Source organism: Balaenoptera ricei, chromosome 15, assembly GCF_028023285.1.
Source record: "Balaenoptera ricei isolate mBalRic1 chromosome 15, mBalRic1.hap2, whole genome shotgun sequence".
Taxonomy (NCBI): Eukaryota; Metazoa; Chordata; class Mammalia; order Artiodactyla; family Balaenopteridae; genus Balaenoptera; species Balaenoptera ricei.
The window spans coordinates 26,597,020-26,613,679 of NC_082653.1; the positions used below are offsets into that span (position 1 = coordinate 26,597,020).

At 55.8% G+C, this 16,660-nt stretch overlaps 1 protein-coding gene across 2 annotated transcripts in view; it reads left to right on the plus strand.

The window, feature by feature from the left end:
* NOL4L (nucleolar protein 4 like) overlaps window positions 1–16,660 on the plus strand; it is a 129,392-nt gene that overhangs the window by 48,181 nt on the left and 64,551 nt on the right. For both annotated transcript variants that reach the window (XR_009497472.1, XM_059895875.1), the window contains exons 2-3: window positions 3,471–3,626; window positions 9,603–9,714. Coding sequence is in view for 1 of the 2 variants with exons in the window: in XM_059895875.1 (XP_059751858.1) it covers window positions 3,471–3,626; window positions 9,603–9,714 (268 nt within the window). In the remaining variant the exon portion in view is untranslated. The remainder of the gene's footprint in view (window positions 1–3,470; window positions 3,627–9,602; window positions 9,715–16,660) is intronic.

Consider the following 16,660-nt stretch of genomic DNA (forward strand, 5'->3'; position numbering starts at 1 on the left):
GGGCTTCTCACTGCGGTGGCTTCTCTCGTTGCGGAGCACGGGCTCTAGGCGTGCAGGCTTCAGTAGTTGTGGCATGTAGGCTTCAGTAGTTGTGGCTTGTGGGCTCTAGAGCGCAGGCTCAGTAGTTGTGGTGCATGGGCTTAGTTGCTCCGTGGCTTGTGGGATCTTCCTGGACCAGGGCTCGAACCCGTGTCCCCTGCATTGGCAGGTGGCTTCTTAACCACTGCACCACAAGGGAAGCCCAGGAAACTGAGTTTTAAGAGGTGAAGAAGTGACCTGCCCAAGATCACCAAGCTGGTTAGGGAGCACTTTCCATCTCACCTATCTAAAATATTATCTTTCATCAGATTGTCTTCTTTCTCTCTTCCTTCTCATCAAATTTTATCAACTTTTTCCAGAAGTATCTGTGTTCTGGCCTGAAACAATTTTATGAGCAGAGAGGTCTATTCACTTGTAAGCAGTGAAACCCATCATTATGCCTCTGGGACTCAGATTATTGAAATCTGGAACTACCCACCCCATTATACTTTTAAAAAATATACTTTAAAATTAAGTTTAACAGGGCTTCCCTCGTGGCGCAGTGGTTGAGAGTCTGCCTGCTAATGCAGGGGACACGGGTTCGGGCCCTGGTCTGGGAGGATCCCACATGTCGTAGAGCGGCTGGGCCCGTGAGCCACAATTGCTGGGCCTGCGCGTCTGGAGCCTGTGCTCCACAACGGGAGAGGCCGCGATGGTGAGAGGCCCGCGCACCGCGATGAGGAGTGGCCCCCGCTTGCCGCGGCTGGAGAAAGCCCTCGCACGGAAACGAAGACCCAACACAGCCATAAATAAATAAATAAATAAAATTTAAAAAAAAAATTAAGTTTAACAGACACACAGAAAAGTACACAAATTGTAAGTGTTCAGATCAATGGCTTTTTATAAACTGAACCCACCCCCGCTCAAGAAATAGAAACCCAGTCGTATTTTCATTCTTAAGTTTCTTTCGTTTGTTTTTGCCAATGTGAACCTCTGGTTAGAAGTGCATTGTAACTGACCTGTCATAATATTTGTCCCATGCAGCTCTGTCACGGCAGTATTTGAAGATCTCCAAAATGCTGGTAGTTACAAGTCAGCTAATGAATTAGTCACTGATGAGCCCAGGACTTCAGAGGGGGACTTCAGATACCCTCAAGACAGAGATAACAGTAACTTCTGAGAGGGTTTAAGAATAGCAGTCATGGAATTTTACACCTCATCTCATAAGTGAAGCTCAGGGAGGTTGAAGAGTTTGCCTACAATCTCACAGCAAGCAGTCAGGACCAGCAAGCTGCTCTTCCTACACAGGCGCGCGCGCGCGCGCACACACACACACACACACACACGCACACACACACCCACCCACCCACCCAGGTACCTGCTGAGAAGTCCCCATTGCAATGGATCCTGACTTGGAAGAAAGCCACTGGCAAGAGGGCCTGTGCAGGGCCAGTGAGGTCACCATCCAGGGTCATCACTCATGGACGCTGCCCACTAGCCCTAGGGTTTGGTCCCTACGCCCCAGATGCCCTTCCTTTCCCACCTGCTCTCAAGTGGGCCACTGGCAAAGAGATAGCCCTGCAATCCTATCATGGCACGTTGAGAAAGTTGCTGGATAAAAGCAAACCCTGCCTGTGCCCAGAATGTATTGTGAGTGAGTGTCCCATTCAGCGTGCCCTCGATTCTCCTCGGATGACAAAGACCAAAGTCCTGAGCCAGCTCTGACCCTTACCAGCCACCATCCCACCGGCAGGTCCTGACCCTAATGGTCTCCTAGGCTTGTCGCGATGTTCAGCCCCGTCCTGGCTGGGGGAAGCTTGGCAATTGGCAAAGCACTTCTTTTATAACTTTTTTTTTTTTTAAAGATTTATTTTATTGATTAATTGATTGATGGATTGATTGCTATGTTGGGTCTTCGTTTCTGTGCGAGGGCTTTCTCTAGTTGCGGCAAGCGGGGGCCACTCTTCATCGCGGTGCGCGGGCTTCTTCACTATCGCGGCCTCTCTTGTTGCAGAGCACAGGCTCCAGACGCGCAGGCTCAGTAATTGTGGCGCACGGGCCCAGTTGCTCCGCGGCATGTGGGATCTTCCCAGACCAGGGCTCGAACCCGTGTCCCCTGCATTGGCAGGCAGATTCTCAACCACTGCGCCACCAGGGAAGCCCCCGGCAAAGCACTTCTTAATGACAATATTTATCCAGCAGTTTCTGTGGCCAGGCTTGGTGCTAAGTGCCGCACACACATTTCATTTACTCCTCTCTGCAGCTCATGGGAAAGGTGCTTCTGTTATGCCCATCTTCTAGGTAAAGGGCCTGAGGCTCAGAAAAGCAAAATACCTGCTCAGGGTCACACAGCCACTTAAATGATGGGGCCCCATTGAAACTGGAGAAGTGTGTGTCTAAACTACCCTGCCCGGCTGCCGCTTATAACCACCCAGTCATTCGGCAGCTGTTTATTGAGCCTACTATGTGCCAGGCATTGTGCTCGGTGCTGGGGAGATAGCTGTGAGCCCCCAGAAGAACACCCCCTTTCCCCCTCCAAAGAGCCAACATTCTTGAGTGGGATCCTTTGGTGAAGACTTCTCTTGGAGATTTGTGTTTTGAGCACTTTTAGAGAAGAGCCTGCCTGCTTTTTCCCAAATCCCCCCCTCCTAGACACTGCTTGCTCTTCCTCTTTGAAACCCCCAGAGCCCTCCAAGTCTCCACTTAGGGAGATGATGGCTGAAAGCCCAGTGTCCCTGAGATCCTGGCACACCTTTTTGGGGCCAGCTGACAGCACTCGTGCCAGCCCAGTCAGAGGCTCGGGGCGTCCACGGCCACCCCACTCATGTGGCCTTGCCACCTCCACATGGCCTTGTGTCTGTTATTCTCTACATCTCCACACACAAAGAGCCCGGGTGCTGTTGCTAGCGCTCAGCTGCTGGAGTGGGGAGGTGGGCAGCGGTGAAAAGCTTTTCTGAAAGGCCAGGGCTAGGCAGGAGTCACCCAGGTGATCCGAGCCGTTCCCCTGGGACCCTAGCCCAGGACCACAGCGAAAGGTTACTGCTAATTGGGGAGCTCTTGATGGGGCCGCATCTATTTAGCACCGCCCCCCTCCCCAGAGACTTCCAGGATGGTCTTGGCACAGTGTGTGATTCGAAAGCTCCCTTCTGAGTCTGGCACAATCTGTCTGAAATTGTGAACATGGTGGCTCTTGGTTTTTTAATGTGTTGTTTTTCTCTGCCCATTGTTTCTGGCAGATTTAGTAGCAGCAGCCACCCTTGACTCTGGAAGCCCCCTCCCTGCGGCCCTCTCAGCAGGCTCCTGTCCCCCAGCCCCCCAGACCTACCATCGGAGGCCTTACGGGGTCAGCGAGCAGCGGTGTCCCTGCCCCTGACCCACTGCCCAGCCACGGGGCCCAGCTCTCACCCTGCCATCATCCCTGACACTAACACAGCTTGTCCACCCTGTCGCAGGGGGCAGATGGCCTGTCGGAGCCGGAGGGCATCTCTCTGAAGCGGGTCGCTGTGGTGGAAGATTTCTTTGACATCATCTACTCGATGCATGTGGAGAGCTCAGCGGAGCCAGGCAAAGCCCCCAAGCACGCTGGGCAGAAGAAAACCTACCGAGCGGTGAGATTTCTGTCTCTTTGCCTCTGCTGGCAGCCCCAGGCCTTGGCAGGAGGCCATGGGCTCCGCACATGTTGGGCAGGGGGGTGGGGCAGGGAGCTGAGGCGTGATGAAACAGCCTTTGGGGACCCAGGGGGGCACAGGGCAAGGGCATGGCAGCCAGAGATGGCTCATGGGGCGAGGGGGCGGGCTCTGTGGTCTGAGCACAAAGGAGAAGCAGGTTGAAGGGAGTGAGAGGGAGGGAAGGAGAGGGATGAGGGAAGGAGGAAAGCCCTCCTCTTCCTGGCTTCTGCTTCGCTCCATCCCCCCAGCCCCAGCCTGGGGCCGCAGTTGGGGGTGGGGTGGCTAGATAATCATAATCATCAGAGCAAATGCTTCCATGGCATTTACTGTGTGCCAGGCCTGTCCTGAATACTCCCTATGTGTGAGTTCATTCAGTCCCCTACGACCCTGTGAAGTCAGTGCTGGAAGTTCCCCAGGGGAAGTCTGAGGACCTGGGCCCCACCCTCTAGGAAAGCACAGTTCGATTTGGGGTGGGGAGGCTGAGAGCAAAACCAAGATACGAGAAACAGAAATGTGTCCAAGACTAGCTTCGAGGGAACAAGAACCCAGGTACGCCTGGTCGTTCAGCAAAGGCCCCTCCAGACACCAACTTTCAATGATAAGCCAGGGGGACGTCATGGAGAAGGTGGCAGGTGAGCTAGCAGTCTAAACTTTGGGTAGGCAGAAGAGAGCAGAGGCGGCAACCTAGGGTGGGAAACATCACACATGGGGCAGTGGAGGGGATGGTGGCCAGAGCAAGAGGGGCCTGCCTGGGTCCTGGTCCTGCCCCCCCATTGACCCCCATTGCCATGGCTCATGCACAGCTCTGAACCACTTGTCTGGCACCCACCACTAAACCAGTAAAGCCAAGCACTTTATGTTCATTCAAGCCTCACAGCAGTCCTGTGACAGAGGTGCTGTGGCCCATTTGACAGTTGAGGAAACTGAGACCCAGAGAGTTAAGCTACCGCTCTAAGGTCACACAGCACTGAAGTGGCAGTCAGCTCTGTGTTGACTTTCTCTCTGGCTTCCTAGAGACCTGCCCCTCTGTGATGGGGCTACCTCACCCAAAGCGGATGCGAACCCTCCAAGTTCTTTTATAAATAGCCTTGGAGTGCAGCGGAGGTGGCCTGTATAAGTCTGTAATTTCCCCATATGGCCTGATTTAAAAAAAAAAAATCCAATAATCTGGTTTGTCCTTGTCCTCAGAAGATGGCCTTTGCCCTAAATGAGTCTTAAGGATGGACCCACATGACAAGGACCTCAGAGAGATGAGGGGTCGGGCTGAAGGAAGCAGGAGATGATTGTACTATCTGCCCCGACCTGTCCTGCTTCTCAGCACTTGTGCATTGGGCAACGGCTTGTGGGAAGGGAATTCTGAGGGTATTTCCACCAGAGGGTCATAAATGAAGGGAGGGATACCCGAGCTGGGGCCTTTGTGGGCCCCTTGGTACTGATGCAACCCCGCACACTTTCTCAGCATTGAATTTGCCTTGCTGGGAGCCGGCACGTGCCAGGCTGTGCACTCAGTATGTCCCCTGCACCAGCTCTCTGAGCCATCACACGGATGAAGCAGGTGCTGCTGTTACCCCCATTTTACAGATGAGGAAAACGAGGCTCAGAGAGATGATTAAACCTGCCTTGAGGTCACCCAGCTGATGTTCAGAGCCAGGCAGCTGGCCCAGAGCCCACACCCTGACCACCACACATGCCACCTCTCTACAAACCTCCTATGGCCAGCTAGTGGGGTCCACTGACTTGCTTGTCGAAGTAGACAGTCTTGGACCAACCAGACCTCAGGATTTCCCTGGTCCCCTGGGTGCCCAGCCCTAAGTCTCACCCTCAGGCACTTCCTGGGTGTTTATGAAGGCTGGGGTCTTCGAGCTCTGTGCTGCGGAGAGGGCGGGGCTGGCTGCATCCGCCAGGCTCTGCGTCTCTGGGCCAAGCGGACGTCCAGCCCTTGGCTCTGCGCTTCCTGGCTTCTCGTCCATATGCCCGCCGCGTGCCCCACTTCCCGCTGCCCAGCCTGGAGCTGGCACATGACTGGCAGCGAGCCAGCTGGGCTGTGTGCAGAGCTGGAATTTCAGCAGCAGGGCCAAGGCTGAGGGAGCAGGCCAGGCCCTCCTGCAGTGGGTGTGAGGCCAGGGGGGCCGCCGTACCCCCTTCCTCCCCTGTGTGCCTCCTCTCCCTTCCCCCCTCTTCTCCATCTGTCACCCTTCTCATGCCACCCTTTTCCTTTTGGGGGGGATGGGGTGGTGCCTGCATGCTTTTGTCCTCCTCTTTTCACCTGCTCCCATTTTCCTCCACCTAAGCCTAGCTCTTCAGCCCCATCCATGCCTGTGGAAAGAGACCCCCCGCCCCCACCCAAGGAAACTCCGTGCTGATGGCTGCAGAGAGGCACAGCCTGGCGCTGCGGGCTTTGCATCAGGCCCTTAGGAGGGGTTTTTGGATCTGCCTGTGTGTGCTTTACCAAACGTGAATCCTGGGACTGCCTTGCTGTCTCTGGGGACACCTGGGACCTTCTGGATTCTTACAGGCCTGGGGTGCCTGAGGGAGCAGGACACTGGAAGGGAGATGGGCAGGCTTGTTCAGGGCATTAAAGGAGGCACATTCTTCAGTGGGAAAAGAACTTTCTAGGGATCAGAGAGGGCAGGTAATGAGCTTTCTGAAACTGGAGGTCTCTGAGCCAGGGGTAGATGGCCATTTACGACGGACAATACAGGGGAGTCCCGTCTTGGGCAAGAAGCCCCTGCCTTACTTTGCCTCTGACGTAGCGTGACCTGAGGTCCAGAGGATCCCAGGGAGTCTTGCCAAGGCAGGGGTATGGGTTCTACAAAGTTCCCTGAAGCCACATAGAGGACTGGTCCTTTTTCAAGGGGCGTTTCTGGTGTCTGCACCCATCTGAATTAGGGTGATCCCCTTTGTTTCCTCCCTCTTTCCCAGGGTGCTAGTAGGCTAGATCGGGTTCTGGAGTCCTGATCTGGCTGCCCAGACCACTTTGGAGTTGGGGCCAGATGTGGTCAGCAGCTGCTCCAGGCCCACCACGTGCTAATCCACCCGCAGGGCAGAAGGAGGATCTTGTAAAGTGGTGCAAATCCCCCCAATTGGCCTCATCTGTCTTTGTTGACCTCTGAGTTGGGGACTGAAAATGGGGCCTTGCAAGTCAGCAACTCTGCAAATAGCTTCTGCTCTCCCTGCCAACGAAATCTCACTCAGTTTTTACTACTAAGAAAAACGTAAAAGGCAGATTCATGTATGGGTCTCAATGTCCAGGCAGGAGGCCTGAGAGCAAGGCAACAGACAGTCCAGGGCCTCCAAGGGCAGCTGGGTGGGGACAGGGGTCCTGGAGCTTCCCTTCTTAAATGCAACAGCTCCATCTTTATCTGTGTCATGTTTTGGGCTTCAGGATAAGAGTCTATTTCCAGAACAGTGTCTGTAGCTCTAAAACTATCTGAAAACCACCATCCTACTGACTAGGGCATGAGCTGGGGTGATCCTCCTTGTTTCAACTCATCCTGTGGTCCTGTGGCCTTGGGCATCTGTGCAGTCAAACAGAAATGGAGATCCCATTTCTCATGTGGACAAGGCAGGAGCGGGAACCAAAAGATGCCCACAGGAGGTTGAAGGCCCCAGTGGGGGAAGACATCGTCCTCCATTCGGGTCCCTGCAGCAGCGTGGAGCTGGACTCCGCACTTTACCGGCTCCCCGGGGAGCTCTTAGCGAGGCTGCAGACATTCCAGCCACGCAGGGCAGGGCTTCCCTCCCGGGCCCTGGAGAGCTCCAAGGACTTCGCACCCACCCGCCTTTGGTCCAGCCCACCTGCCCACCCATGGGACCCAGGGCCAGAAGGCGTGTGCCCAGTGCGCCACCTCCCTGTGGCACTCCGGCCAGCCTTTGTATACTGCTGGGTACCTGCCAAGGCCGGGAGAGCTGGGGCTGCCACTCCGGCCCCTGGGCAGGACGCTCTCTCGTAACTGTCCCTGTACCCGCAGTGGGCCAGGTGGCAAGCAGGGCCTCTGCCTATGCCACAGGCAGCCCTCAGCAGAGCAGCCCACCCAGGAAGGCTCTCCCTGAGCCCTGCAGAAACTCTGTCTCTGCCCAGCGGCCGGTGAGCTCCGGGTAGTAAAGTAGGGCTTCTTTCCCCATGGTGTCAACCTTCCTTTCCCAGCAGACTGCAACCCTCCTCCTCCACGTCCTCACCTCAGCTCTTCTGAGGCCTGACCAGAGATGCCACACCTCGGGCACCTAGGAGGTCATCTGTTGGCCCAACTGAGCCTTGGCCCTCTGCTTGGCACAGCAGGCATCCTCCCCTCTTGCCCGTTTACTCCTGCAGCTGTCAGCCCCTCAGCAGGACCCATCCCTCCCAACCCCGCAGGCCCAAGAAGGACCTGCCACCCCTAAGACTGCCAGGCAGCCCCTGGCTGGGGATGAAGGTGTCCGCGTGTGTGGCAGGAGAGCCCCCGTGCCTCGGCCCTCACGCCCTCCCATCCACCGGCTCCAGTCAGAGAGCAGGGGTTTGCCCTTGTCCCTGACCTCCAGAGGAAGGCAATCAGACAGGGAATTTGGAAGGGAGATAACTCATCAAGGAGCCTGCCTGCTCCGCAGAGCACCAAATCAGCTGAGAAATAACAATTGTGTCACCAAAATTAACTCTGCGTTTGTAGCCGGCCACCAGGCAGGAGTGGCCCCTGGAGCTCCGCAGGCAGCACAGCCGAAGCCGGTCCTCTGAGGGCCTGGCCGCAGGCGGGGTGGGGGGGGTGGGGAGCCTGGCAACCCCCCAACCCCATCCACTCTGCCTCACCCTGCCCTGCTTCCTAGCCACCACAGAGATGGGGCTGGGCACGTGTCCACCCCGCAGGAGCAGACCAGGTGCGTCTTGGAGAGCAGCCCCTCCTGCTGTGGGCTGACCAGCACCCTTGGCCAACTTTCCCGGCTGGGCTGCGGCGAGAACGGCGGAATGCTAGGGTGGTGCTGCCCCTTAGTGGAGAGGAGCGGGAGGGCCTGGGCTCTGGGAAACGTGAAAGCCAGCAACTGGGCAGCCAGCAGCCTCAGCCAGGAAACCCGGGTCCAAGAGGTCCCTCTGGCCCCCTCAGGCAGCCAAACCAGGACCAGTGGGTTTCCCAAAACCCAAAGCAAGAGGAGAAGACTGAGCTTCTGGGCCCACACCCCGCTCTTCCCCACTCCCACACCCTGTCTCTTTCTTGTGTCGCCTCCCATCTCTTTCACCTTCCCTCCCACACTGCTTACTCTTTCTCCCTAGTTAGGGGAGGCCCCCTGGAGACAGCTATGGGGCGTGACCTGGAGCTTGGGTTCTAGTCTGGCATTGCTCTAAGGAGCTGTGTGACCTTGCGTGAATTGGTTCACCTCTCTGGGCCTCATAAACTCACCTGGAACATGGGAGTCCCTAAGAGTCTGTCCAATTTGAAAAATCGGACCCCTTGGCATTAGCCTTTCACAGCTCTCTTGATCTGTGAGTAGATCAAGGAATAGCCTGTAGAGCTTTGGGTTCCGTTTATAGGCCCGGAGCCGGTAGATTTATAAGCGAGGCTCAGTTTCTTCATCTCTAATTGTGGAAGTTGTCTCCTCCTACCCTAGACCAATGTTTATCAAGTCATTTTTCAGTAGTAGCAATGATATGTTGAGAGGAATATTCCCAACTTATGAGAACATAGGTTAAAGACTAGATGATGTTTCAATGTTTTGGTTTTTCAGTTTTTAAGCTTCTTTAATTTAAAATTTTAAAACTGCTGGTATTCTGCAAAAGTACTGACTCATTTCCATGGCTGAGACTCTAAGACATCTGCTCCTTGCTCCTCAAATCCCTGCCTTTCCTGGCAAGGGCAAAGTGCCTGCCACCAAAGCACAGGCCTTGGTGAACCGGTGACCAAGCCGCCTCCCCATGGATCCATGTAACAGCAAACCTCCTCTCTCCCCCAGATCGCCGAGACCTATGCCTTCCTTCCGCGAGAGGCTGTGACCCGGTTCCTGATGAGCTGCACAGAGTGTCAGAAGAGGATGCACTTTAATTCCAACGGCCTGGAGCCCAAAGGTAGGGGAGGAGGTGGGCGTGCTGGAGGCTCAGGGGAGGCTCTGCAGAGAGGGGCTCTCCCCCAGAAGGGCCTGCCCTTTGCTGGCACAGACACAAGAGTGCATGGCCAACATTTGTCACAATTCCCAGAGGCCAGTGTGGGTCCATGGAGCTGCCCAGAGAGCCTCATTTTAGGTTTGTTTTTTTTTAACTTTTTTTAAATGTCAAGTTTCACTTAAAAACCAATAGCGCATTCCTACTGCCCTTCAAGACTCTCCTCTCCCACCGAGGTTCCAGATGGAAATGGCCACCTCGCCCCATTCCCTAAGCTCTGCAATACTCGCCACGCAGATTTCACCCCAGGCGGTGTGCACATGGATCTGGTCTCACTGACCCGACTGTACACTCTCTGAGGACAGGAGCACACCCCCCACTGCGTGCACCCTCCTACCCTATAGCTACCCACCTGCCATTAGCAGGCCTCCCTAAGTATTTGTCCCCTGCCCCCCACCCCCAGTGCACACCCAGGAGAACTGTGGGGATTGGTTAGAATTGAAAATGCCCAGAGTACTTGTGATCAGCCGAAGGTGGTCCCTTAGACCGACATCCACGCTCCCCAGCTCTACCCTGCCCAGTGAGACGCAACAAGGACCCCCGCTTCAGTCCCCCACAGCCTCTACCTGAACGTCCCAGAGGCCTCCAGTAAGTCTGGGCCATCTGTTCGCAGGTGGCTTTGGCATAGCGAGACAGGCTGTTATGTTTGGCTGGTGTGACTATAACTCAGCGCTGAGAAATGATGCCCCGGTGGGTGACTTATCAGGGCTTCTAGGCATCAGGCCCGCAAAGGTTGCTGAGGTCGGTGGGCATTTGCCTGAGGATGGGAACAGACTCGGAATGAAGGGTGAGCCATTTACTCAGGTGGTGCCCAAGTGGCGTCCACCAAATACGTGGAAAAACCGACGAGGCCCGAGGACAGCAAAGGAATTGGAGCATAGGTGTCGAGTGAGGTTTTCCTCCTAGTTGGTAGTCCCTGATACGACTTCTGACAGCAGCCACCTCACCAAACCCAGAGGCTTCCCTGTCCTTGGGGGCCATTAGGCCATGGCCACTTCACTGAGCTCATTGGATGGCCACTAAAGTATGAGGGACAGGAATTAATCTAGTTAATCCCTCATAAGTGCTGGGTTCCTGGTTTAAGAGCAGGGGCTCCAGGGCCGCACTGGGTGGGTTTGGATCCCAGCTCTGCCGCTCAACAGCCGTGTGTTCTGAGCAAGTGGCTTCACCTCTCTGAGCCTCAGTTTCCTCATCGGTGAAATGGAGTTAATAATGGCACCTACCTGGCGGCAGGGGGGGCAGGGTTCTGATAAAATCTTTTTTTTTTTTTAATTAATTAATTAATTTATTTTTGGCTGTGTTGGGTCTTCGTTTCTGTGCGAGGGCTTTCTCTAGTTGCGGCGAGCGGGGGCCACTCTTCATCGCGGTGCACGGGCCTCTCACTGTCGCGGCCTCTCTTGTTGCGGAGCACAGGCTCCAGATGCGCAGGCTCAGTAGTTGTGGCTCACGGGCCTAGTTGCTCCGCGGCATGTGGGATTTTCCCAGACCAGGGCTCGAACCTGTGTCCCCTGCATCGGCAGGCAGATTCTCAACCACTGTGCCACCAGGGAAGCCCTCTGATGAAATCTGAGAGTTAATCCCTGTACCTGGCACAGGGCTACCATGCAGGAGGAGTGAGCCATGGCTGTGGCAGTTATTGTGATAACGTGTGGGGCCTGAGTGAGGCCCCTGCCCCACGTGGCCTGGCCCCCGCTGAGCAGCTGCAACCCCTGCACCAAGACAGCACTTGGTACCTGCCAGTGGGCCAGGAGGCTTTCCCTGCTGCATTCCCCACCCTGCCCGGGTCTGGGTCCCAGGGACGCGGGCCCTGGTGGTGGCTGCTTGGTCCCCTGCCCGCCCATCCGCCTGTCCCCGCCAGCGCTGGCCTAATCGTTTCCATAGCAACTGTCAGAGTCAGACACAGAACCTGGGGGAACAGAGGCAGGGCAAGAGGGGCTGTGTTTGTGGGCTGCTCTGGGGCGTCTTGCAGGCTCTGTCTATTCTGCTCCCTTCTCCATGCTGGCGTGGAGGACCATCCTCACCTCCCCGACTCCCCAGTAGAGGCAGCGAGGTCTCCAGGGCTACAGCTCTGCTCCTCCTCATCTGAGGAGGACGCCGAGCACAGCAGCAGCTTGCTTCTTCTCCTGCTGCCACCACCGTGCCCCCACCCCCAGGGTGGGGGGGGGACCAAGGGAGGTGGAGAGGCAGAGAGCACACGCGCCAGCTTCACGGGTTCTGTGCTGGAGCCTCTCTGTCCAGGGGCTCGCTCCAGCAAGACAGAGGGCAGGCAGAGTAAGGCTGCACCGTGCCCCTCCTTGCCTGTCCTCGGGCAGAATGCCACTTCCCTGTCCCCAGGAGTGGAGCTTCCTGCGCAGGGAGAGGAGGAGATGCTGAGGGAGCAGGAGACTGTGTGGCCTCAGTGTCTCAGAACGTGGGTTTGGGGTCTGGCAGGCCTGGGTGTGCTGCCCTGCTCCCTGCTGTGTGTCCCTCAGCAGGTTCAGGGACCTCTCTGAACATCAACTGCTCATAACAGCTCCTTTGATCCTGTGAGGGCTCTGTCCCTTTTTACAGCTAAAGAAAGGAGGCACAGAGAGGTGGTAGGGTGACATCACTTGTCCAAGGTCCCCAGAAGGCAGGAGAACTTATCTTCCCATCAACAAATGGGAGTAACACTTCCCTCTCTTTTTTTTTTTTTTTTTTGGTCCGCGCCACGTTGCGGGATCTTAGTTCCCCGACCAGGGATTGAACCCAGACCCATGGCAGCGAAAGCCCAAGTCCTAAACACTGGACCAGCAGGGAATTCCCCCGTCTCAGGGTTTTCATGAGGATGCAAGTGAATTAAACGAGCCCATTCTGCCAGGCGCCTGGTGCAGTGGGTGCCTAGGGAGCATCAGCCTGTCCCCCACCCTACCCCCATGTTGTTGTACCACCCAGGCACAAGACTGCCAGTGTCCAGGTGTCCCACGGGGAGATGCATGGTCAGTCACCCACCCAGGTGAGCACCCTGGGTCCACAACCTGGCCGCTGGGCAAAAGGGAAGGGTTCGGTTTCTGGAGGCTGCCAGTGGGAGCCTTAGAGGTTGAAAGGCTGCCCTGTCTGCTTGATGGCCAGAGGCACTAGTGCCTGGACCACCCTCACCAGCTGGCAGGTTCTCCCGTCTCCTGCCCCAGCTGAGGGCCTGGAGATCCTGTCTCCGCCTGCCATGCTGGCCTCTCTGGATGTGGTCAGCTGCTCCGACCGCTCTTTCACAGGCACCCCTGCTCTGCCAGCCTTCCCTCCTCCCTCGCCCGCCGTCCGGGAAATCAGAGCCTGCCCCAAGGCCCAGAGGCAGGCCCCAGGTTCCTGTCCCAGGAAGGTGGGGCCGGAGGGGGACAGGGAACAGGATGGAGACTGCTCGAGGGGCTGCTGGGAGGACGCCTCGCTTCCTGGCCTCATGTTATAAAGAAAGAAAGGAAGCAAAGCAGCCTCCCCTGCTCAGTGGTTTGTCCCGGCACGGGGGCGGGGTGGGGGGGTGGGGAGGTGGGGGGGCTGGACAGTCCTGTGCCCTCCCCCAGCGCCAGAAGCACGAACAAAGGAGGCTGCCGAGGGTCAGGAAGTCTGAGGATGGGAGATTCCAGGGCCTGCCGCCTCCACTCTCCTCTTCCACCAGCCCCTGAGTCTGGTCTGGAGGAGGCAGCGATGAGAACTGGGTGTGCCCTGGGCCCAGCTCTGGCTGCAGGGGTGAGGGCCTCTGGGGCACGTTTCACGTTTCTTTGATGTGATGAAATACTGTTTGCATGGCTGCAGACTAGGAGTTAGCAGTGGGCAATGCCAGTCACCTACCGAAGGGTCCCTTCCTCAGCGAGAGCCATCCACTCAGGTGGCAGCGCCTTTGCAGCCGGGCCCAGATTCCTCTGTGGTTTCCAACCCCCTCCCTGCCTGGCCCCTGCAGATCCCCCCTTCCTGTCCTGCCCCATGCGACCCCATCCCGGCTCATTCCTCTACCCCTGCAGTGTCTCCTGTGCTGGCCTGTCCCCTCTCGGCTCTCATACTCACTAGCTGTATGACCGGGGGAGGTTGCATAGCCTATTAACACGAGCACCCACCGCACGGAGTCCTTGGGAACATCACGCAGGAGGGTCTGCATGGCGCTCTGGCAGGGCTCAGTAGCTGTCGTCTGAGTGATTGAACGGAAGTCCTGTTGAGATCCCCTCTCCACAAGGCTGCCTGGAGCTACTTCACAGCCCTCTGAGCTCTTCCTCCTTGGAGCGCTAATGGACTCGCCATCAGTCCTGCCCTGCTGAGCACAGGCACCGTCCCTACGCCCTTCCCCCACCGTCCCCACCCTGAATGCACACACATCAGGGCTCCTTGGAAGAGTTGCTGACCTATTGATTCGCTTCCCTGGGAGAGAGGTTTTTTCATCTGAGCCAGCCCCAGGCCTGGCTTCTCTAGTTCCAAATCTGAGCCCCATGGCAGGCTGGCCAGTCTCGAGGCTCGTCTGTGTCAGGCCTTCATCGTGCACGCGTCCTTCAACCCCCAGCTCTGACACCGAGAGGTCTCACCCTGGCATCCAGAAGCTACAGATGTCTCTGGACGGAGGAGTTCTTCCGTCCTGTAGGTGGAAACTCATGAGAATTGCCACCTTGTGTTCCACGTGGGGGATCCGGGCCACCACCTCAGCTGGAATTTGCATTGATTGGCAAATGTCACTGGAGCCCAGCTGTGATCAGCTCTTGGCTTGGCCCTGGGAGAACCTCTACATCGTTGGTTATTTTCAAGGCCTGTAAAACTAGGACTAGTGCTTGGGCTGGTTTCAGTTTTTCTTGGCAAAAAGGTGTCGAAACATTTCTTTGTGTGGTTCCTCTGCTTCTCTCACCAGCAACCTACTGGGTTATTTCAGCTCCGTGACCCTTCCTAGCTCCTAACTCACCCGTGGTCTCAGGTTACTTGTAGTGGCTCAGGCGTGGCCACTGTATTTGTTGACCACAGCGGGGACCTGGCCTGCCCATCAGAGCCCAGGGAAGCCGCTTCTTCCTTGTTCGTGTGTCCACCTTAGCTCATCCCCCATCCCCCCACGAGCACCGGACTCCATGGAGCCCCCACTGGCCCTGCTACTTAGCTCTTTCCTAGTAAGCTGTTCATCTTCGTGTGTGGCACTTATCACCCCAGGAACCATTTGGCTCCCCACTGCCAAAAACCCTGCCTGCCTGTCTTCTTGCTGTGGTGTGACCGAGCTCTGGCCTCCCACAGCCAGCTCCCTGGCACGTTCCCTCACCTGGAATGTGTCCCGCCTGCCAAGGTCCCACCTCCCCGACAGAACCCTCACTTCTGGAACTGCAGATGCCAGCATTTCACTGCACACCGATCTCGGATGGATTCGTGTGTGTGCCCGGGATGTCCCTGCTTCCCCAGACGAGGGCAGCCGGCCTCCTCTTCCCGAGCTCTCCTGGCTCACCTCTGGGCACTGGAAGCAGTTTCTGATCTGTGGACCTGCTGTGGAGGGAACAGGTCAAGGAAGACCCCTTCTCCCACCCCCCAAGAGTGGCTTCCCAGCCATGTGGTTTTTCTCCTAAACCTAGCTATACCTGGCTTTTTTAAAGTTACCTTTTCGTAAGTAGTCATGGCTTTCAGGCAGGACACGGGTGACCATCAATAAAGGAACACAGTGTCCGGCCTCCATGGACAGCAAAACACAGAGCGTCGCCATGGCACCTGATGAAGTCTTCATTTGAGGCTCTGACCGGCAATCCTTAGGGTGGGGGTCCCTTCTCACCTACCATGTTGTCTAACAGCTTTTCAGCAGACAACCACGTCTTTGAGGAAATGAAATGGAAATGGCAGAATCCTCCATCTGAAGACCCACATTCCAAAACAGGAACCACGGCTCTTTTGAGTGACATCATCTCAGTGTGGCTGCAATGTCTGCCTCACATATTGTATCCAAACTCATGGAGCTGTGGAGGCCAGGTCCCAACACACCCCTGGGGTGAAAGAGGTCAAGTCTGGGTTGATGGTGGGGCGGCAAGAAGAAGAGGACCCAAGGTCACAAAAATGCATTTTAGTTTCCCCACAGCACTGGGCATCTGTGCCAGAGGGGCCAGTGTGCACTGGTGTTAGAGCACCCCTCTGCCATAGACCAGGAGGAAATCCCTTAATAAAAAGAAAGGTTTGGCCCATTCCAGGCCAGTTTCTGAGACATTCTATTAGTGACATTTACCTCCTCCTGGACAAACAGAAATTCTGTGTAAGACAGCATAGCTTTAAAAAGCAAAACAAGGAATCCCCTGGTGGTCCAGTGGTTAGGACTCACCGCTTTCACTGAGGGGGACTGGGTTTGATCCCTGGTCAGGGAGCTAAAATCCCACAAGTCGCATGGCGCGGCCCAAAGGAAAAAAAAACAAAAACAAAACAAAGCTCTGCATTTTTATGAAACTTGATAAGAAATGTTATTCAAGCTGTACAGTCACCAGAAGGACACCACCCCAAGACGCATGGACCCTGTTTTCTGCAGGGCTGTTCCTATCTGCGCCAAGTAGGAACTGCCTGGTGCCCTTTGGGTAGTTTCTCCCCCTTGTTTGCAGGGGCCTTTTTTTTTTTTTTTTTTAATGTACACCCTTGTTGGTTTTTTTTTTTTAATACACCTTTATTGGTTTTTTTAAAATACATCTTTATTGGGGTTTTTTTGCCTCTTTTCTTTTTTGTGGCAAAATATTTACAACGCAAAACGTGCCATTTTAATAATTTTTAAGTGTACAACTCAGTGTTAGTTACAGTCACACCACTGGGCAATCATCACCGCTGTCTGTTTCCAAAACTTTTTCGTCACGCCGAACAGAAACTGCGGACACGTGAAGCAGTAACTTCCCATTCCCAGACACCCGTCCCTGGTAAC